We start from the raw sequence: 19092 nt of genomic DNA, 5'->3' as shown, positions 1-19092 counted from the left end.
TTGCAAATTACACATAAATTGTACTAAAGAACAATATTATGACAGATATTATGGGGGGGGGGGGCACTGTAATTGGAGGAAAGAAAATGTTATTACAAACAGCAGCCAATCAGTTTTCCCTTTAGTTTGCAATGTAAAAGTAAAACGAATGTAAAAAGTAAAAATCTGACAATAGTACATAACACTGAAAATAAAAAAAATCACTCATATAACCTTCTACAACAATCTAGTCTGATATACATTGCATTGCTGGAGCCACAGTCCTGCCATACCTGACACCTGTCATCTCTACGTGTATAAACCATGGAAATAAATGATGTGAACAAATAGTGTTGTAGGAAAGTCTGCAGAAATTCTGTGAGCAGAAATATCGATCCTAATGGTGACTATTGGAGGCTGGTGATGTATTTGTAGAATGAGTGTGATGTGTCCTCCCTGGGGGGGTCCTGGTCTGTGTCCTCCTGGGGTGGGGGGTCCTGGTCTGTGATGTCAGTGGAGGTTGGCCAGTCTCCAGTATAAATGTTCTCCTCCGCAGACTGGGAGAGGATTCAGCACCATGGACAGCACCCGCCGCCCCCTCTTCACTCTACTCAGCTCTACATTCCTCCTGCTGGTATTCCGAGCCAGCTGCGAGGAGACCGACTACATGGAGACCAGATCGCTGGACTTCTACTCCCCCATAGACAACAGCGTGCACGAGAAGGAGCTGGTAGGTACCATGTAGGACTGGGACTTCTAGGTCTATGTGTGACCCCAGGAACTATCTACAGAGATATAAGATGTACAAGAGTGAATGTTCAGAAGAAGGTGGTGGGTGCAATGTAAGAATGACACTTTGTGTTTCTTTAGGGGAGACATGTGAGGTTAGCCTCTACCTGGAACCCCTATGTCTTTCTATTCTATGTATATTTATATTATTGTTATTATGTAGTTATCCTATGTGTATTTATATTTTTGTAATTATGTAGTTGTGAGTCCAAGAGAAGGGGTGTCTAGTGCTCCAACTAGAGTCTCTCCAGGGCTTCCCTGACTTGTGGCTGTTTGACCTCCCTTTTAAAGCTGAAAAGGGGTTGTAAACTCTCATATTTTTTCACCTTAATGCATCCTATACATTAAGGTGATAAAAAATTCTGTCACTGACCGTCCCCCCTCTGTGCAACTCTGTGCAAAACGAACTGCACAGTGGAGGTAAGTATGACATGTTTGTTATTTAAAAAAAATAAAAAACGAAACCTTACAATCACTTGAACTCCTGGAAAAGTAGAAATGGTCCCTTTCACTGGGGCTACCCCCTGCACTGCAAGGATTAAAGTGGTTGTAAACCCTGTTACACCACTTGTACCTACAGGTAAGCCTATAATAAGGATTACCTGTAGGTACTGTAAATATCTCCTAAACGTGCACAATTTAGGAGATATTTACCATATATGCTTGCGCCGACGTCATTCGCACATGCACTGTGAAGAAACGTCTCTTCGTGCCGTTTCTTCACTAGCAAGTTCCGTGACTGACAGCGCATGTGCGCAGGAGTGATGTCACGTGACTCCGGACAGTCACAAAGTCGGAGTCCGTGGCCCCGGAGGGAAGAGGGGCGAAGATGGATGTGGCCACCAGCGGGGACAACGCAGGCTTCGTTTGCAGGTAAGTGCCACATAATGGGCTAGTATGCGATGCATACTAGCCCATTATGCTTTTACTTTGCAGGGGAAAGCAAGGGGAAAAAAAGGAAGTAAAACCCATCAGGGTTTACTTCCTCTTTAAAGCCCTATTAAACCCAAAACCAAAAAGGTAATATATTGCAGCTTACCAGTCATTAGATGTGGTGGCTGCATTAGTCTTCTATTCTTTTTCTCCCCCCCCCCCTCTGTTTTCTCCTGGTGATCTGGCTAGTAACACACCTCCTGTATTAATGAGAAAGCACTCTGGAAGCCTGAACACAGGAGGCACAGCAGACAGCAGCATTGTTAGTCTGGGGGCGAGAGGACAGTGTTAAATGTATTAGCAGATTTAGATGCACTAACAAATTGAAGCCAAACTCCAGCTCACATTTTATAGTTACAGCAAACAGTTTTTCCCTTTTGGGATACAAGTTTTGCATGAATAAATAAAAGCTTATCATTTTAATTACCCCTATCTTTGTTAAGTGTTTGTCCCATCCCTGTAAACTGATATATTCTGCTGGAGAGTTTGAGCTTGTAAAAAACAACAGACTCAACAGGTGAATATAGAAGAAAGAGCCTAAAAAAAGGAAACTAATGCAGCCATCATATCTAATTTTTTGCTTTTGGGTTTTAATACTACCTTAAATGCTCGTTTAGGTATAGGAGTGGGGAAAAGTAGTATCCTTACCTAATCCTCCACTATTGCAGGCTCCCTCTGCACTGTAATGCCCTGTACACACGATTGGACATTGATCAGACATTCAGACAACAAAATCAATGGATTTTTTCTGACGGATGTTGGCTCAAACTTGTCTTGCATACACACGGTCACACAAAGTTGTCGGAAAATCCGATCGCTCTGTACGCAGTGACGTAAAACACATACGTCGGGACTATAAACGGGTCAGTAGCCAATAGCTTTCGTCTCTTAATTTATTCTGAGCATGCATGGCACTTTGTGCATCGGATTTGTGTACACACGATCGGATTTTGCTGTGGGAAAATTTTATAGCCTGCTCTCAAACTTTGTGTGTCGGAAATTCCGACGGAAAAAGTCCGATGGAGCCCACACACGATCGGAATTTCCAACAACACGATCCGATCACACTTTTTCCATTGGAAAATCCGACCGTGTGTACAGGGCATTAGACCGCTCCCCTCAGCCCCCTTTTTGCAGGTTCTCTAACATATTCACAAACAATGCAGAGCCCAAAGCCCTGCAATGGATATGAGAATGCCAAGGAAAACTTTAGTGCCATAAGCATAGGGGAGCAGAGAATCAGGTAAGTAAAACTGCTATTCCTGATCCCAAATATTAGGTTCACACCTTGTGCATGCTGGAAATGTGCAAAAAATTCTGCTCTTTTCTGATTCTGACACGCACAGAAATGTGCTGCTCTTTAGCAGATGTGCATTGATGCCATTAAGACCCCTTTCACACTGAGGCGCTCGAAAACTGCCCATGAAACGTCTGGCGTTTTTGCTGCGCTTTAGCAGCACTCTTGCGGTGTTAGCGTGGCGCTTTTTTTTACGGTCACATAACTCAAAAGAAGCGCTTTTGAAGTGCTTTTCATGGGCTTTTGAATCGCATCTCATTCATTTCAATGAAGGGGGCGTTTTTGAGGCGCTTTTTGAAGCACTCCAAAGATGTTGCTTGCAGGACTTTTTTCACCTCCCAGCCAGCACACCGCCCCAGTTTGAGAGTATTCATTGATCTTAGAGTACTTTTACACTCAAAGCGCCTGGGTGTAGGCAGTAAAGCAGCGCTATTTTAATGGAAATAGGTTTTCGCGAGCTTTTCAGGCGATTTTTTAACACAAAAGCGTCTGAAAAGCACCTCATTGTGAAAGGGGTTTAATTGTTTATGGCTCCCCTCACACATCTGCTAAGGCATGGGTTTTTGCATGCACCAAAAAACATTGTGTCACAGCACCAAGTAGTTCGGTTTGGCGCAATTTTGAAAAATGGCTTGGGACTTCTATTGCACATTTCTCACGCATAGGGCAACTCATTGAAATGAATAGGCTTCCCAATGCGCTCTTGGTGTGAATGGAGCCTCGGACCTAAACAAGAATTTAACCCTTTCAGCAAGGGAGCAGCCCCACTGCAAGGGAGGATTTTTACTTTCCCTGGAGATAGGCTTAAATAGTGCCTGTGTGGTTTCAAAGACGATACTACTTGGCAGAGCCAGTAGCATGATACCAGAGACCTTTTTAGCTGTTTATAAGGGTGACAATCAGATCAACACTGTAAGGGGGGCATTTGCCCAACTGTAGTAATAGGCATCCCTTCGCATCGACCCCCAATTATTGATTGGGGTTCCAAGAGACCTGGAAATCATTTTAAGGATTCCTCAGGGGTAAAAAGGTTGAGAAAGGCTGGTCTAGTGCAACCTCTTCTATCATCAAAGTATTTGTATGCTGCCTTTTTAAGTTCTCCTTCTGCAAATTCTATTTGCCTGGCTGCCATGCTGACCGTATTGTATAAACAGTATAGGTCTCTGACCTGGAACAGATAAGCAGCTAAGGACTCCTGATCTTTGTAAGTGTTCTAGGTTAGCCAAATGGACAGACAATTAGCATTTTCAGAAGAAGGCAGGTTATTGCTGGGTTTTGTACATATGTGTACACCTCTGTGTCCAAAATAATAGGCTGTTATTGAAAGCTTGAGAGAGACAAGGATATTAGCTTTATGTTGGATTTGTTTGTTTGTGTACCCCTGATATGGTGATTTTCAATGAAGTCTGATGCAGAAATATAAATATTTCTAAATGTGTGTGTAATATTTTATCTATCTATCTATCTATCTATCTATCTATCTATCTATCTATCTATCTATCTATCTATCTATCTATCTATCTATCTATCTATGTGTGTGTATATTCATGAAAATAGATGCTCAGTGCCATTACAGACTACAGCTGCATAGAAGTAAATTCGCAATAAGGGCAGAATGCATTATGGAACTGGCAAACATTATTGATCTTTGCACATACAAGTGTACAGACACACTTCTGATACTGCACAGGTCTATGCATTGATCAGACTCAGTCTTGTCTTGGAGAAACAGTAGTAAGTATCCAATCCAGTTGGACTTTTCCCCTAGATTCATCTGTCTAGTGTCTATAGTGAGATCTATACTTGCCCATATCAGTGATCACTGTGCAGAAATCTTTAGGAACAGTGTTATCTCCTTGTCAGTACCTCTAAATGTGTAGATTTGTGTACATAAAAAAATAGGAGTTGTGATTGCAGTCCAAATCTAACATTTCAACACTAACCATCTTCTATGTGAACATTATGTAGGGAGCTGGTACAACAATGGCTGTATTACCCAAGCATTCCTTTTCTGGTAATAATATTACATTGTTCTTTCAGATTGATGCTTTGCAAGAAGTGCTAGAAAAACTTAAAAACAAAAGACTTCCATTATTTGAAAAGAAATATGGACAGGTACCCATGGTAAGTGATGTGCGTTAGCTTGTTAGTTTGCAATGTACAGATACCACTGCTTTATGCAATAAATCAACGTGTTTATTGGCAATTATTATTATTGCAACTATTACTACTAATAATGCATGGCATCATAGTCAATGTGGGCTGTCACATTGTACAAAATTCTGTTTTCATTGTTTTTAAGTATTTACATTTAACAGTGTGCATCAATTTGTTGTACTGACTTACATCTCCGCCTGATGATCATAGATTGGTAAATAATCTGAGCAGGACTAATGGGGATAAATAATGTCATAGATACATTTCCAAATGAAAGGCATTTGTGCATGTCTCAAACATTAGGAAATGACAAAACAAGAGACATAATTAAAGCAGAACTAAAGGGAAACTTTTCTTTTGTTTTTTTTTATTTAGAGTGGGAAGGCTTATAACTAATGTCAGAGAATTACACAGAATTTAAATGCAGTGTGTATATATCGTATTTATCGGTGTATAACACGCACTTTTTTCCCCTTAAAATCAGGGGAAAATCGTGCGTGCGTGTTATACGCCAATCCCCACTGTCTGTGAGAGGAAGAGGAGCGAGTGGCACCGAAAAAGAGCGAGCGCAGCCAAAAAAGACTCGGCTCGCAGTCCCACCTCCCTGCTGTCTCTGAGGGGAAGAGGAGCGAGCGCTGCCGAAAAAGACACTCGGCTCGGCTCCACTCGCCCGCCTCCCTGCTGTCTCTGAGGGGACTGCAAGCGCTGCCGAAAAAGACCAATCGGTACTGTGTACTCGGCTAGGCTCGGCTCCGCTCGCAGTCCCGTCCAGTCCCGCCATTGGACCTGCGCTATGTCCATCATAGGAGCCGGGCCAAGGGGCAGGACTGGGCGGGACTGCGAGACGAGCCGAGTACAGCTGAGTACACAGGCTCTGTCTATCTCGGCGGCCGTGGTAATTTTAAATTACATGCTGCAAATGACACAGGGCAAATGGCTGAAAAGGACACAGGGCAAATGGCAAATGGCTGCAAATGGCACTGGGCAAATGGCTGCAAATGGCTTCAAATGGTCACTGATTATTATGCAATGATGGACAAGGCTGCAGATGGACACTGATAAGGCTGCATTGATGGGCATTTAAATGTAAGTTTTTTTTCCTTAAGCTCCCCTCCTAAAAGTTTTTTTCCTTAAAATTCCCTCCTAAACTTGGGGTGCGTGTTATACGCCAGTGCGTGTTATACGCCTGTCTCTGCCCCTATCCACCTCTGACCACCGTCCCTTGATTCCACCCCCTACCCACCTACCAGTTCTGCCCCCTTTTAGAGAGTACAGAACCAAGTATCATTTTGTGGTGCTAAATCATTTGAATGGAACATGTTAATGATAAAAAGAAAAGCAGTAAAATAGATCCCCAGCAGCCAGAAACAATAGAATCCCAGCAATAGATCCCCACACAACAATGCACTCCACCCCAACAACAAAAGATTCCCTGCAGCAACAGTGAACCACCCACCACAAAATATCACACCCAGTAACAAAATATCCACCCAAGCAACATTAGACCCCCCCTCCCAACAGCAACAACAGATCTCCCAGCAGCCAGCATCAATAGGTCCCCCAGCAGCCAGTAAAAATAGACCTCTCCCTCAACAGTAGATCCCTTCCAGCAACATAAGACCCCCCAGCAACAATGGACCCTCACACAAAATCACAAAATTACATACATTCAGTGCTGGAGGTGCCGAAACTGCATTCTCCCGTGATTCCGCTGAAAAAAGCCCTGTGTGTGTATATATATATATATATATATATATATATATACACACACATATATATATATATATATATATATATATATATATATATATATATATATATATATATATATATACACACACACATATATATATATACACACACACATATATATATATACATACACACACACATTTTTGTAAATATTTTATTATATCTTTTCATGTGACAACACTGAAGAAATGACACTTTGCTACAATGTAAAGTAGTGAGTGTACAGCTTGTATAACAGTGTAAATTTAATGTCCCCTCAAAATAACTCAACACACAGCCATTAATGTCTAAACCGCTGGCAACAAAAGTGAGTACACCCCTAACTGAAAATGTCCAAATTGGGCCAAAAGTGTTAATATTTTGTGTGGCCACCTTTATTTTCCAGCACTGCCTTAACCCTCTTGGCCATGGAGTTCACCAGAGCTTCACAGGTTACCACTGGAGTCCTCTTCCACTCCTCCATGGCGACATCACGGAGCTGGTGGATAATAGAGACCTTGCGCTCCTCTGCCTTCGGTTTGAGGATACCCCACAGATGCTCAATAGGGTTTAGGTCTGGAGACATGCTTGGCTGGTCCATCACCTTTACCCTTAGCTTCTTTAGCAAGGCAGTGGTTGTCTTGGAGGTGTGTTTGGGGTCGTTATCATGTTGAAATACTGCCCTGTGGCCCAGTCTCCGAAGGGAGGGGATCATACTCTGCTTCAGTATGTCACAGTACATGTTGGCATTCATGGTTACCTCAATGAGCTGTAGCTCCCCAGTGCCGCCAGCACTCATGCAGCTGCAGACCATAACACTCCCACCACCATGCTTGATTGTAGGCAAGACACACTTGCCTTTGTACTTCTTACCTGGTGGCTGCCACACACGCTTGACACCATCTGAACCAAGTTTATCTTGGTCTCATCAGACCACAGGACATGGTTCCAGTAAGCCATGTGCCCCCCCACCCCTTCAACCTCTGCAGCAATGCTGGCAGCACTCATAAGTCTATTTCCCAAAGACAACCTCTGGATGATGCTGAGCATGTGCACTCAACTTCTTTGGTTGACCATGGCGAAGCCTGTTCTGAGTGGAACCTGTCCTGTTAAGCCGCTGTATGGACTTGGCCACCGTGCTGCAGCTCAGTTTCAGGGTCTTGGCAATCTTCTTATAGCCTAGACCATCTTTATGTAGAGCAACAATTCTTTTTTTCAGCTCCTCAGAGAGTTCTTTGCCATGAGGTGCCATGTTGAACTTTCAGTGACCAGTATGAGAGAGTGAGAGCGATAACACCAAATTTAACATACCTGCTCCCCATTCACACCTGAGACCTTGTAACACTAATGAGTCACATGACATCGGGGAGGGGAAATAGCTAATTGGCCCAATTTGGACATTTTCACCTAGGGGTGTACTCACTTTTGTTGCCAGAGGTTTAGACATTAATGGCTGTGTGTCGAGTTATTTTGAGGGGACAGCAAATTTACACTGTTATACAAGCTGTACACTCACTACTTTACATTGTAGCAAAGTGTAATTTCTTCAGTGTTGTCACATGAAAAGATAGAATAAAATATTTCCAAAAATATGAGGGGTGTACTCACTTTTGTGAGATAGTATATATAGTGACAAATACAAAACGATGAGGGAGGGGATAAGCTTCCCATACAGTGATCATATAGCGGATAGAAGAAAAAGGCACATTAATATCTTTACTGAGGTTGCCTAAGGCTCGATTCACACCTATGCATGTTGCTTTTGAGCGTTTTTGGAGGTTTTTTTTTCATGCTTGGCACGTTTTTGAGCAGCGTTTTTGTAGCGTTTTTGCGGCGTTTTTGCCGCGTTTTTGCCGCGATTTGCGTTTTGCGTTTTTTTTTTTTTTTTCATTTTTTTCTACAGTCTTAAAAAAAAATTACAAAAAAAAAAAAGAAATAAAAAAAGAAAAAAAAAACCGGCAAAAACGCACCAAAAACGCATCAAAAACGCTGCAAAAACGCTGCAAAAACGGTGCACTTGCGTTTTTGATGCTTGTCCATTGAAATCCATTACATGCAAAACGCTGCTTTTTGCATGAAAAAAAGTCCCTGACCCTTTCCAAAAACGCAGAGATACAAAAAAGCATTGATGTGAACATGTTCCATAGGAACCCATGTTAAAAAATTCCCATGCATTTCTGCAAAATGCAAAATGCATCAAAAAACGCGCTAGTGTGAATGGAGCCTAAGGCCTGGTTCACACCTATGCATTTTTAGTGCTTTTTGCACTACAGAATGTGTTTCATAGGAATCCATGTTAAATGGACTGTAGTGCAAATCTGCAAAATGCAAAAAGCACTAAAACTGCATAGGTATGAATCCAGCCTAAGGCCTGGTTCACACCTATGCAGGTTGCAATTTGCATATTCCAGGTGCTTTTTGCGTTTTTCAATATACGTTTTTGATCCATTGAAGTCTATGGAACCAAAAACCAGAAAAAAGTCCCTGTCCCTTTCCATAAAATGCACAGATGTGAACGTGACCCATAGGAAACCATTAAATGGACTGTAGTATGTTTCTGAAAAACTGAAAACGCACTAATAAAAAATGCATATGTTTGAACCAGGCCTTAGGCCCCATTCACACTAGCGCGTTTTTTGATGCATTTTGCATTTTGCAGAAATGCACGGGAATTTTTTAACATGGGTTCCTATGGAACATGTTCACATCAATGCTTTTTTGGATCTCCGCGTTTTTGGAAAGGGTCGGGGACTTTTTCTCATGCAAAATGCAGCGTTTTGCATGTAATGGTTTTCAATGGACAAGCATCAAAAACGCAAGTGCACCTTTTTTGCAGCGTTTTTGATGCGTTTTTGGTGCGTTTTTGGTGCGTTTTTGCCGTTTTTTTTTTTTTTTTATTTTATTTTTTTTTTGTAATTTTTTTGTAAGACTGTAAAAAAAAATGAAAAAAAAAAAAACAAAAAAAAAACGCAAAACGCAAATCGCGGCAAAAACGCGGCAAAAACGCCGCTAAAACGCGGCAAAAACGCGGCTCAAAAACGCGGCAAGCATGAAAAAAAAACCTCCAAAAACGCTCAAAAGCAACATGCATAGGTGTGAATCGAGCCTTAGGCTCGATTCACACCTATGCATGTTGCTTTTGAGAATTTTTGGAGGTTTTTTTTTCATGCTTGCCACGTTTTTGAGCAGCGTTTTTGCTGCGTTTTTGCCGCGTTTTTGCCGCGATTTGCGTTTTTTTTTTTTTACAGTTTTTTTTTACAGTTTAAAAAAAAAAAAAAAAAAAAAACGGCAAAAACGCATCAAAAACGCATCAAAAACGCTGCAAAAACGGTGCAAAAACGGTGCACTTGTGTTTTTGATGCTTGTCCATTGAATTCTATTACATGCAAAACGCTGCATTTTGCATGACAAAAAGTCCCTGACCCTTTCCAAAAATGCAGAGAAACAAAAAAGCATTGATGTGAACATGTTCCATAGGAACCCATGTTAAAAAATTCCCGTGCATTTCTGCAAAATGCAAAATGCATCAAAAAACGCGCTAGTGTGAATGGAGCCTTATAGTCTATTCAGAATGTTTAGGTGAGAAACGTTGCCATGAAAAGTGTGATGGGTAAGACAATCTCCTTGTGTGGTAGTATTTAGGGGATAGGTAAGAAGTAAGAAAGAAGCCTATGAAAGACCATAAACAGACCGAGTTTGATGTTAACCAGAGTGGAACAGAGTACAAAAAAGTGAGGAAGTAGAAAGGAAGAGAGAGCAAGGAATAAAGAAATACAGGGTAAAGGGGGGTGGGGTGTAAGAATTTGGATTAGGAGGGAAAGGGGGACAAGGGAGATGGAAGAGAGAGAGGAATAGGAATAGAATAGGGACAGACCTCTCAGCACCTCAATGTGTTAGAGGGAGAGAATAACCAATTTTCATTTGGCTATTGTAATCCAGACAAGGAGGGGTGGGGGATTACTAAAACTAGAGCACTCAGAATCTGGTGCAGCTGTGCATGGTAGCCAATCAGCTTCTAAATCATCTTCTTTGATTAAGCCTTGACAATAAAACCTGGAGGCTGATTGGTTTCTATGCAGACACCTGTACCAGATTTTGTATGCTCCAGTTTTAGTAAATCAACCCCAAGGAGTCCATATTTTAACACACACAGCCAACAAAACCGTGGAATTTTGTCCGAAGGGTGTTGGCTCAAACTTGTCTTGTATACACACAGTCACACAAATGTTGGCCAACAATTATGAATGTAGTGACGTACTAGACGTACTACGTGGTTTTTCAGCTCTTTAGCGCCACCCTTTTGGCTCCTTCTGCCAATTTCGTTTTAGTAGAAGTTTGGCGAGTGTTGATTTGTGCTTTTCTTTTCGGGTTTTTCATTTAGCGCTTTTCAGTTTGCGCTTTTCATTTCGTGCTTTTCAGTTTGTTTCTGAACGGCCTTTCGTCAACCAGACATGTTGCGGAATCGGAGGAGATAACGTGTTATTTATTATTGGCCTTGGAGTTATTGCTTTGACATTATTTTTTTGGTTGAATAATGATTTGATTTGGTATGTTTTCTATTATTATTATTATTATTATACAGGATTTATATAGCGCCAACAGTTTACGTAGCGCTTTACAACTTGAGGGTAGACAGTACAAATACAATACACTTTGATACAGTAGGAATCAGAGGGCCCTGCTCCTTAGAGCTTACAATCTAAGAAGTGATTTGGTATATTTTCTATATTTATGGATGCATAGAATACACTTTTTGGTTAAGTTCTATTGGCAGATAGCATGTCTAATTTTATTTTATATATTTTTTTTAATGCACAATAAAAAAATTGTTTAGAATAATACTTGGCTATGTGTTTTACTTCAAATGACAGCTTGGGAGTAGGCAGTTACATTTAAAAAAATACAATGTAAAATTGACAAGGGACACCAACATAGTTGTATCTTTGATCTTATAAACCACGGGATAATTGTGTTGTAGTAACTTGAACAAATAAAAAAAAAAAAAAAACATAATAATATTATTCTTGATATCACTAGAAAAAAAAAAGCCTTTGAAAATTCGTTTGCAATAACTCCATCAATATCACCAGCAAAGCAGCATCATTATTATCCCATTAAAGAAGAAGAGAATTGTGCGCTGCATTTCGAGATTTCAAAATTTGCCACGTCACGAATGTTAATTCTCCATTACAAATGCTAGTTTACAAGACTGACCGCTTCTGCTTCCGACCATGCGTGTTTGTACTTTGGACTTTTGTCCGGCAGACTTGTGTACACATGATCGGAAAATCCGACAACACAAATTTTGAAAACCTGCTAGCCAACATTTGTTGGCGGAAAGTCCAACAACAATTGTCCAATGGAGCATACACACGGTCAGATTGTCCGCCAACAGCCTGAAATCCAACATTTCATTTAAAGTCTCGTACACGCGGTACGATTGTTGGCAGGGGATTGTCTGCTGACAGACTGTTGTCCTAAAATCTTACCGTTAGTATGCTCCTTTTGACAATTGTTGTCCAATTTTCGGCCAACAAATGTTGGATGAGAGGCTAGTAAATTTTTGGTGGACAACAGCTTGATTTTCATATGGTCAGTACACAAATCCGTCACACAAAAGTCGAAAGTACAAACACGCATGCTCAGAATAAATGCTCACCAAACACGAAATTAGCAGAAGGGGTGAAAGAGTGGCGCTCAACAGCTGAAATTCCTTGTAGTACGTCACTTCGTTCATGTTTGTGGCACGACAATTGTGTACCGGTAGTATGCAAGACAAGATCCTGGCACAAGCCCTTTTGACAAAAATCAGACGCTCGGTTGGCCAACAATCGTACCGTGTGTACGAGGCTTTAAGCCTCATACACACACGATACGAAAATCAGAAGGGAAAATTCGTAAGACGAGCTGTCTGAGGTTTTTCAGATCCTTAGTATGGTGCTTTGAAAAGCCAATTTGACTTTTTCTTCAGATAAAAGCTTGTGCATGCAATAAAATGTTTGTGGGATGTGAACTCAATGTCTGATTTTTTGGATGGGGCAATACAGAAATCATCACACAAAAGTCGAAAGTACAAACACGCATCAACGGAATCAGGGAACGACCGGGAAGAGTTTGGTCTTGTAAACCACTGTTCGTGATCTAGAATTAACATTCGTGACGTGACAATTGATGAAATGTCAAAATGCAGCGCACATTCTCATGTTCTTTAATGGGATAATAATGAAGCTGCTTTGCTGGTGATACTGATGTAGTTATGCCAAAAGGTATTTTAAAAGGCATTTGTTTTGTACAATCTGAAATTCCCAAATCAATGCTCACCAAACTTCTACTAACATGAAATTAGCAGAAGGGGCCCAAAGGGTGGCGCTTGAGAAATTAACTTCCTCTTTATACTCTCATAGTAAGTCACTAACGTTCGTGTGTTGTCAAACGACAATTTGTATGCCAGACAAAATCCTGCACATGCGGTTTTGACAAAAATCAGACGTTCGGTCGTACAACAATCAAACCATGTGTACGAGGCCTTAGAGGCAGTGAGGGTTAAATGTAGCATTGGACCGATGCTGGATCTACCTAAGTAACCAACTACTCTGGTTCGCACTGACAGCGGGAATGAAATCGTGCGAGTTCAGCTGAACTCGCACGATTTTATTCCCGCATGTCAGTCCCGATTTCGGGGGCGATTTCAGAGATATCTGTACAGGTTGCAGCACAGATGTCAATAGAAATGGCACCTGAATTCGCCAAAAGTAGTACAGAAACTACTTTTGGGAATCGGTGCGTTGCCGCAAAGTCAGCGTAGCACCAATTCGGTCGGTGCCATTGCCGGCATTTGCCGCCGATTTGGCATGCGTTTTGACATGTCAAATCGCTCCAATGTGAACCAGGGCTAAAAATTTGTTTTTTTTTCAATCCCATACTTGTCTTTTAAGGCAATCCATCCCTGACCTCTCTAGCTACTTGTAGTGTGAGGTAATTAATTCTCAAATATCCTCAAACATCACAACAAAAAGATCACAACAAAAACTCTAGTACGCCCTGTGGAACAAGGCTTTGGAAACACCTGCTGTTTGTTTACATTGGCAGGCTGCCAAGATTCTGGGGCTATAGAAAATGAATAGGAAAATAAAATTAAGATTTCAGTATTTATTTTGTGAACATTAAAGACAAATTTCTTCATGATGCTTATAGCTACAGAGGTGAGTGTGGGCTTGTCTTAGGCTCCATTCACGCTATGCAAGTGTGAGGTTGAGCGCATGCTTTTTTGTGCAGTTCTGTGCATCACAGGAAAAGTGCCTGATCCATTTTAAAAAGTGTACTGCACTACATCGAATGGTACTGTGCTTTGGCGCAGGTGAATGCACAGGTGTGAATGAAGCTTTAATGTGATTTTGCGGCTTCTCCAGAATATGAAAATACCTTAGTGTGCATAGTTTGGGCACCGGTTCACTTTGGGGCTCAGTTCACACCTAGTGTTGCCGCCTCATCCCTTTAAACCCAAACACACATGAATTAATGCAGATAAGGCACTAAGTGGGTTTAATTATCACCTTAATCAGCCACAGAACCTTTGTAATTAATATGTGTTCGGTTTTAAAGGGATGAGGTGGCAACCCTATTCACACCTAATGCCGATGCGGCTCCCAGCAGGGGTCCTGTGTGTCCTGGATCACCGTTTCAGGTCCCATTTTCAGCCTGAATTTTGGGTTGAATTTGGACCTGAAATGGACCAAAAGATGCACAGGGCTCCTGTGCTTATTCGCACTGGAGCCGCATCAGAGATATGTTAACTGGCTCCATAGAGAGGCGGTCACATTCTCCTGCTATTGGGAATTGGATGCAGTGATCTCGCATCCAATTCGCAATAGTGTGAACCCGGCCTAAAGTAATTTCTTTATGTGACTGTAGCAAAGATACCAACAGTCACGCATCCTGGCCCTCCGTCCCACTAAGGCCATGTTCCAGAATCAACAGCATCAACCTTATTTGAGTTATTCCACATGTACAGGAACCCAAAAAGGCATTCATTTCAGGGATTGGGGTCATGAGTGGTCAGTCCCCACATAATTAGAGGCAGGGTCTGGGCAGGACCATCTCCAAAAAGTGGGTTTGGTGGATGGCCACTCCTTATTTAGAGGGCTGGATTCTTTTGCAGGTAAGTGGCACATAATGGGCTAGTATGCGATGCATACTAGCCCATTATGCTTTTCATTTGCAGGCTGCAGCGGCGAGAAAAAGAGGAATTAAAACCCATCAGGGTTTACTTCCTCTTTGGTTAAAGTGAATTTGTGGTCAAGCTATGGGCATTGAAATATTCATTTATTTTAACAAGCAGTAAATTAGCAAACTAATTTCTGTATCTGTAGTCACTGTGAGCAATTTATACAGAGCTCATTTTCTGTGTTGAGATTAGAAGACTATTAGGTACTGCTGGGAGGGGGAGCAGGGGGAGTCAAGCTGCTGGGAAAATAGCTTGAAAGACTTTAATGCTTGTGCAGGATCACCAGGTAATTTAGGTGTATTGAGACACAACATGAATAAAAGGCACATCCAGTACAGAAGACATTGCTTTGGCATGTGAAATCAGTAAATGGCAACTTTATATTTGGATTCGCCGACATATTAAAATGTTGTAAGCTGTAGTTTGTAAATGGTCCCTGTGATCCTGAATGTAACGCCTGTGTTGTCATTGCAGTGTGACGCAGGAGAGCAGTGTGCTGTCAGGAAAGGACCACGGATTGGAAAACTCTGTGACTGCCCTCGAAGGACTTCTTGTAATACATTCCTCCTAAAGTGTTTATGATTTCCATCTCCTCTACTCAGACCACCTTTCCAGCTGACATCCTAAAGAGAGCCTGATACACAGAGGCCCTCCGACTGATTGATTTTTACATGAAATTGTATTTTTATTTCCATTACAATGATTGTGCTATACTGTGAAGCACATCTCTATTTATGTTATAATTCTGTATTGTATGATTTTATATGTTCTATGTCAGTAAATATATTTTAATGCATATAAGCAGAAAGTGTAATAAAGATTTCTTTTTTTTCTATTATACCTTTGTATTCTCACCTAATGCCCATGGTTGGAGTGTCTGTTTCTATTTACCAAATTTTAAAAAAAAAATCTATTTTTTAGTTTATCCATTTCAGTGGTAAATATGTGGGCTGTCAGCTTTAGATCTTGTAACCAAATTGGGGTGGGGAAGCAAATACTCTATAACAGCTTTTCTCAGACTTTTTTTTCCTGCCACAGCACCCTTTAAACATATGCAAAATCTCAAGGCACCCCGAGTCTAAAATGTTAATTAGCAGTAGGAAAATGTTTATTATCAATGGAAAATTATCAATGGGAGCCTGGGACAATTTACACAACTACCTTAACTTCACATCAGAATCTCCCCCCACCCATAATATCAGAGTATCTCTATCACATCAGAGTCCCCCCATCACCAAAGAGCCCCCCTGGATCACAGAGTCCTTTCATCCATCTCTTATCCAGGGCAAACTGGGTCTCATGCTTGTGGCACCCTGTGGGAAGTCAAAGGGTACCCCAGGGTGTCAAAGCCCCCTGGTTGAGGAACATGGCTCTATAAAATTCTTCTTCACAATGTGCTATGGCTTTGTTCCCCCTTCCACAGGCAAGTGTCTAGGAAGGAAGGTTTAGGGGGTGAAAGGCTCTCTTATTTTTTAATTTTTCACATATTCTTGAATATGTGTTTACAGAGAGATTGATTTATTATTTTTATTTTAAAATGAAAAATAATATTTTATTCAAAAAATATTTAAAATAATTTTTTTTTTACATGTGTGAAGCTGCGGTGACACAAAGGTCACAAAGTAGAATCCTGTGTCACATTTAAAATAAAACTGCTATGAAATGAATATGTGGGGTGCCATTGCTGACCTACTTCTGAACCCTTTAGTTGTCTGGTTTTCATGCTGATCCTATTCTTCAATGCTTAATAAGCCACTGATTGTGAACAAGCCTATAACTGCCAACTGCTTCTAGTTTAGAAAGTCAAGGTACTCAACCAATAGGCTTAGCAATATTATGAATGTAAAGAATTCCCTGTTATTTTGTAGGCTATTACAACATAAAGTGCACATCCTACATTATATTATACTGCATGATGTACAACAAGAAGGGTAGAGGAAATCTCCCAAAGTGAAAGGAATTCCTTTTTTTTTAAATTTCCCATCACAGTGGTCATCAGGTCACATAAAAAGGTTAATCTCTCCAAAGGGGGCACATAGAGCAACAAAAACTTGACAGACCACCCTTTTCAAAACTTAAAAAGGAGCTCCAGCCCCCCCCCCCCAAAAAAAATGTGAATGGTCCCGCAGTCTTCTGGGACCCGTGATGGCAAGGACCAGGTGTGCAGCTGCAGTGTGAAAAAAATTATATCAATTTCGTTTGGGTACAGCGTTGCTTGACTGCACAATTACCAGTTAAGGTGGCGCAGTGCTGAATAGTTCGAGATATTGAGGTGGTTAACGTGGAACTTTACCCATAACACCTTGATAAAAAATAATGTTCTTTAGCGGGGAAAATACATTTCACATTAATAATTATTCTACTAAAAATAGTGTGCGCTGTAAATTGCCTCTATCATTGTTCCTGTTTCTTCTTGCTGGAGGCAGCCATTTTGCTGAAGCCCAGAGCTTTTGAACAGCAGTAAATCATAAAGCAGAACTAAACCCATTGATTTAATGGTTTCAAAAAACAGTTACATTCCTGGAATGCCGGGATTGCTAACTGTCACATTTGCTTGTTTCCTCAACTAAACTGTCAACCATTAAATGTCTAGTGTCATAACTAACCACATGTGCAGCACCATGGCAGTTGCAGATCAAACAGAAGCAGCTTCCTTGGCTGTTGTGTAAAGGATAGGAGGGCCTAATTCCGCTTTAGCCACATGATTTCAAAGCAGCATGTCCATGCGACTTCTGGTGCATCTTGAAAAACATCTGTGCGGCTTCATGCACAGATGTCTATTGAAGTCACACCCAAAATCAGCAAAAGTAGTGCAGGAACTACTTTTGCAAATCAGTGCAGTGCTGCAAAGTCGGCATTGTACTGATTGAAACAGTGCCACAGCCTGAAGTCATCTAGCAGAACTTAATCTTCTGACTAAAGTTCCACTTTAAATGTGACAAAACTAAAAAAAGTTAACATTAATGATTAATAAAATAGAAAATGGTTACATTTTTTTTTTTTTACTTGCCAGGTTGCTTTAACATAATCTGCAGATGGAAGCTATTCCCTTTGATGGTCAGATGATGAGCAGATACAAAAGTAACTATTACTTTGTATCTCCTTATTTCAACCCAAAACAGTATTGATAAACATTGTTCTTTTTTTGACAGTTGGAGCTGCTGTATGTATTGCTGGCAAATGGGATGGGGAATGCGGCAGAGGTGCAGAAAGAATGGATGTGCTACACACATCCTGTGTACTGTGATGAGGATTTCTTGGATGTGTGTAGCTGCGCACATCCAGTATTCTCAACTGTTTAAAGTAATGGTTATGAACAAATACACATATCAACCTAAGTGCTTGTGCAGATGGGCATTTGTATATGTGTCAGAACAACTGTTCTCTTCACAAAGGTGGATGGAAATACAAAAGCAGCTCAGCTTGAAGCAGCTCTATGCAGTTTAGAAAAAGTCAGAAGCACATGTGAAGGAACACAGAGTGATCTCAGACGTAACTTAAATTGATCCTAAATATAAGCTGAATGCCAGGCATCTACTACATCCGCAATTTAAAGTGTTACTAAACCCAGGACTCTGCACCACAGTACACAGAACATGGAAATGCAATTATTTTAGTAAATAAATAGCTAATACCTTTTCTCATCATCAGCAGTATATAGAAGTCTTGTGACTTCTATCAGTGTCCGGCTGAGCACTGGTTAAAGCTTGTAGGAGGAGTTTTCACTCTTCTCTGACTGTCCTGCACGACTTCTAACCCTCTGTCTGGACAGTGCTTATTGGCCCTGTGCTCACATGCACCCGCCCCCCCCCCCCCCAAAAAAAAACAATCTCTAAGAATACATACCAAACTGAGCATGTGCAGAGTGCCCCAAGGCTCTGTACTGTCAGAAGATGGATTGGGGGCAGTGGAAGAAGGGGCCGTTCAGAGAAGACAATAAAAACAGATAGGCAGGATTAAACCCTTAGTTTCCACAGTGAAT

At 41.1% G+C, this 19092-nt stretch overlaps 1 protein-coding gene across 1 annotated transcript; it reads left to right on the top strand.

The window, feature by feature from the left end:
• Positions 1–544: 544 nt before the first annotated feature.
• CARTPT (CART prepropeptide) lies at positions 545–15948 on the top strand. The gene is made up of 3 exons (XM_073624394.1): positions 545–709; positions 5039–5122; positions 15585–15948. Exons 1-3 carry the CDS (start codon positions 557–559, stop codon positions 15690–15692), a joined length of 345 nt encoding a protein of 114 aa, XP_073480495.1. The 5' UTR covers positions 545–556; the 3' UTR covers positions 15693–15948.
• The last annotated feature ends 3144 nt before the right edge of the window (positions 15949–19092 follow it).

This window comes from Aquarana catesbeiana, linkage group LG01, assembly GCF_042186555.1.
Source record: "Aquarana catesbeiana isolate 2022-GZ linkage group LG01, ASM4218655v1, whole genome shotgun sequence".
Classification (NCBI taxonomy): domain Eukaryota; kingdom Metazoa; phylum Chordata; class Amphibia; order Anura; family Ranidae; genus Aquarana; species Aquarana catesbeiana.
The sequence above is the reverse complement of the archived record's forward strand: the minus strand, read 5'-3'. Positions and strand labels throughout refer to the sequence as shown.

Coding starts and splice junctions, on each gene's coding strand:
- CARTPT (XM_073624394.1), top strand. CDS start 557: ATGGACAGCACCCGCCGCCCCCTCTTCACTCTACTCAGCTCTACATTC. Junction 710..5,038: donor GCGTGCACGAGAAGGAGCTG/GTAGGTACCATG, acceptor TTGTTCTTTCAG/ATTGATGCTTTGCAAGAAGT. Junction 5,123..15,584: donor AATATGGACAGGTACCCATG/GTAAGTGATGTG, acceptor TTGTCATTGCAG/TGTGACGCAGGAGAGCAGTG.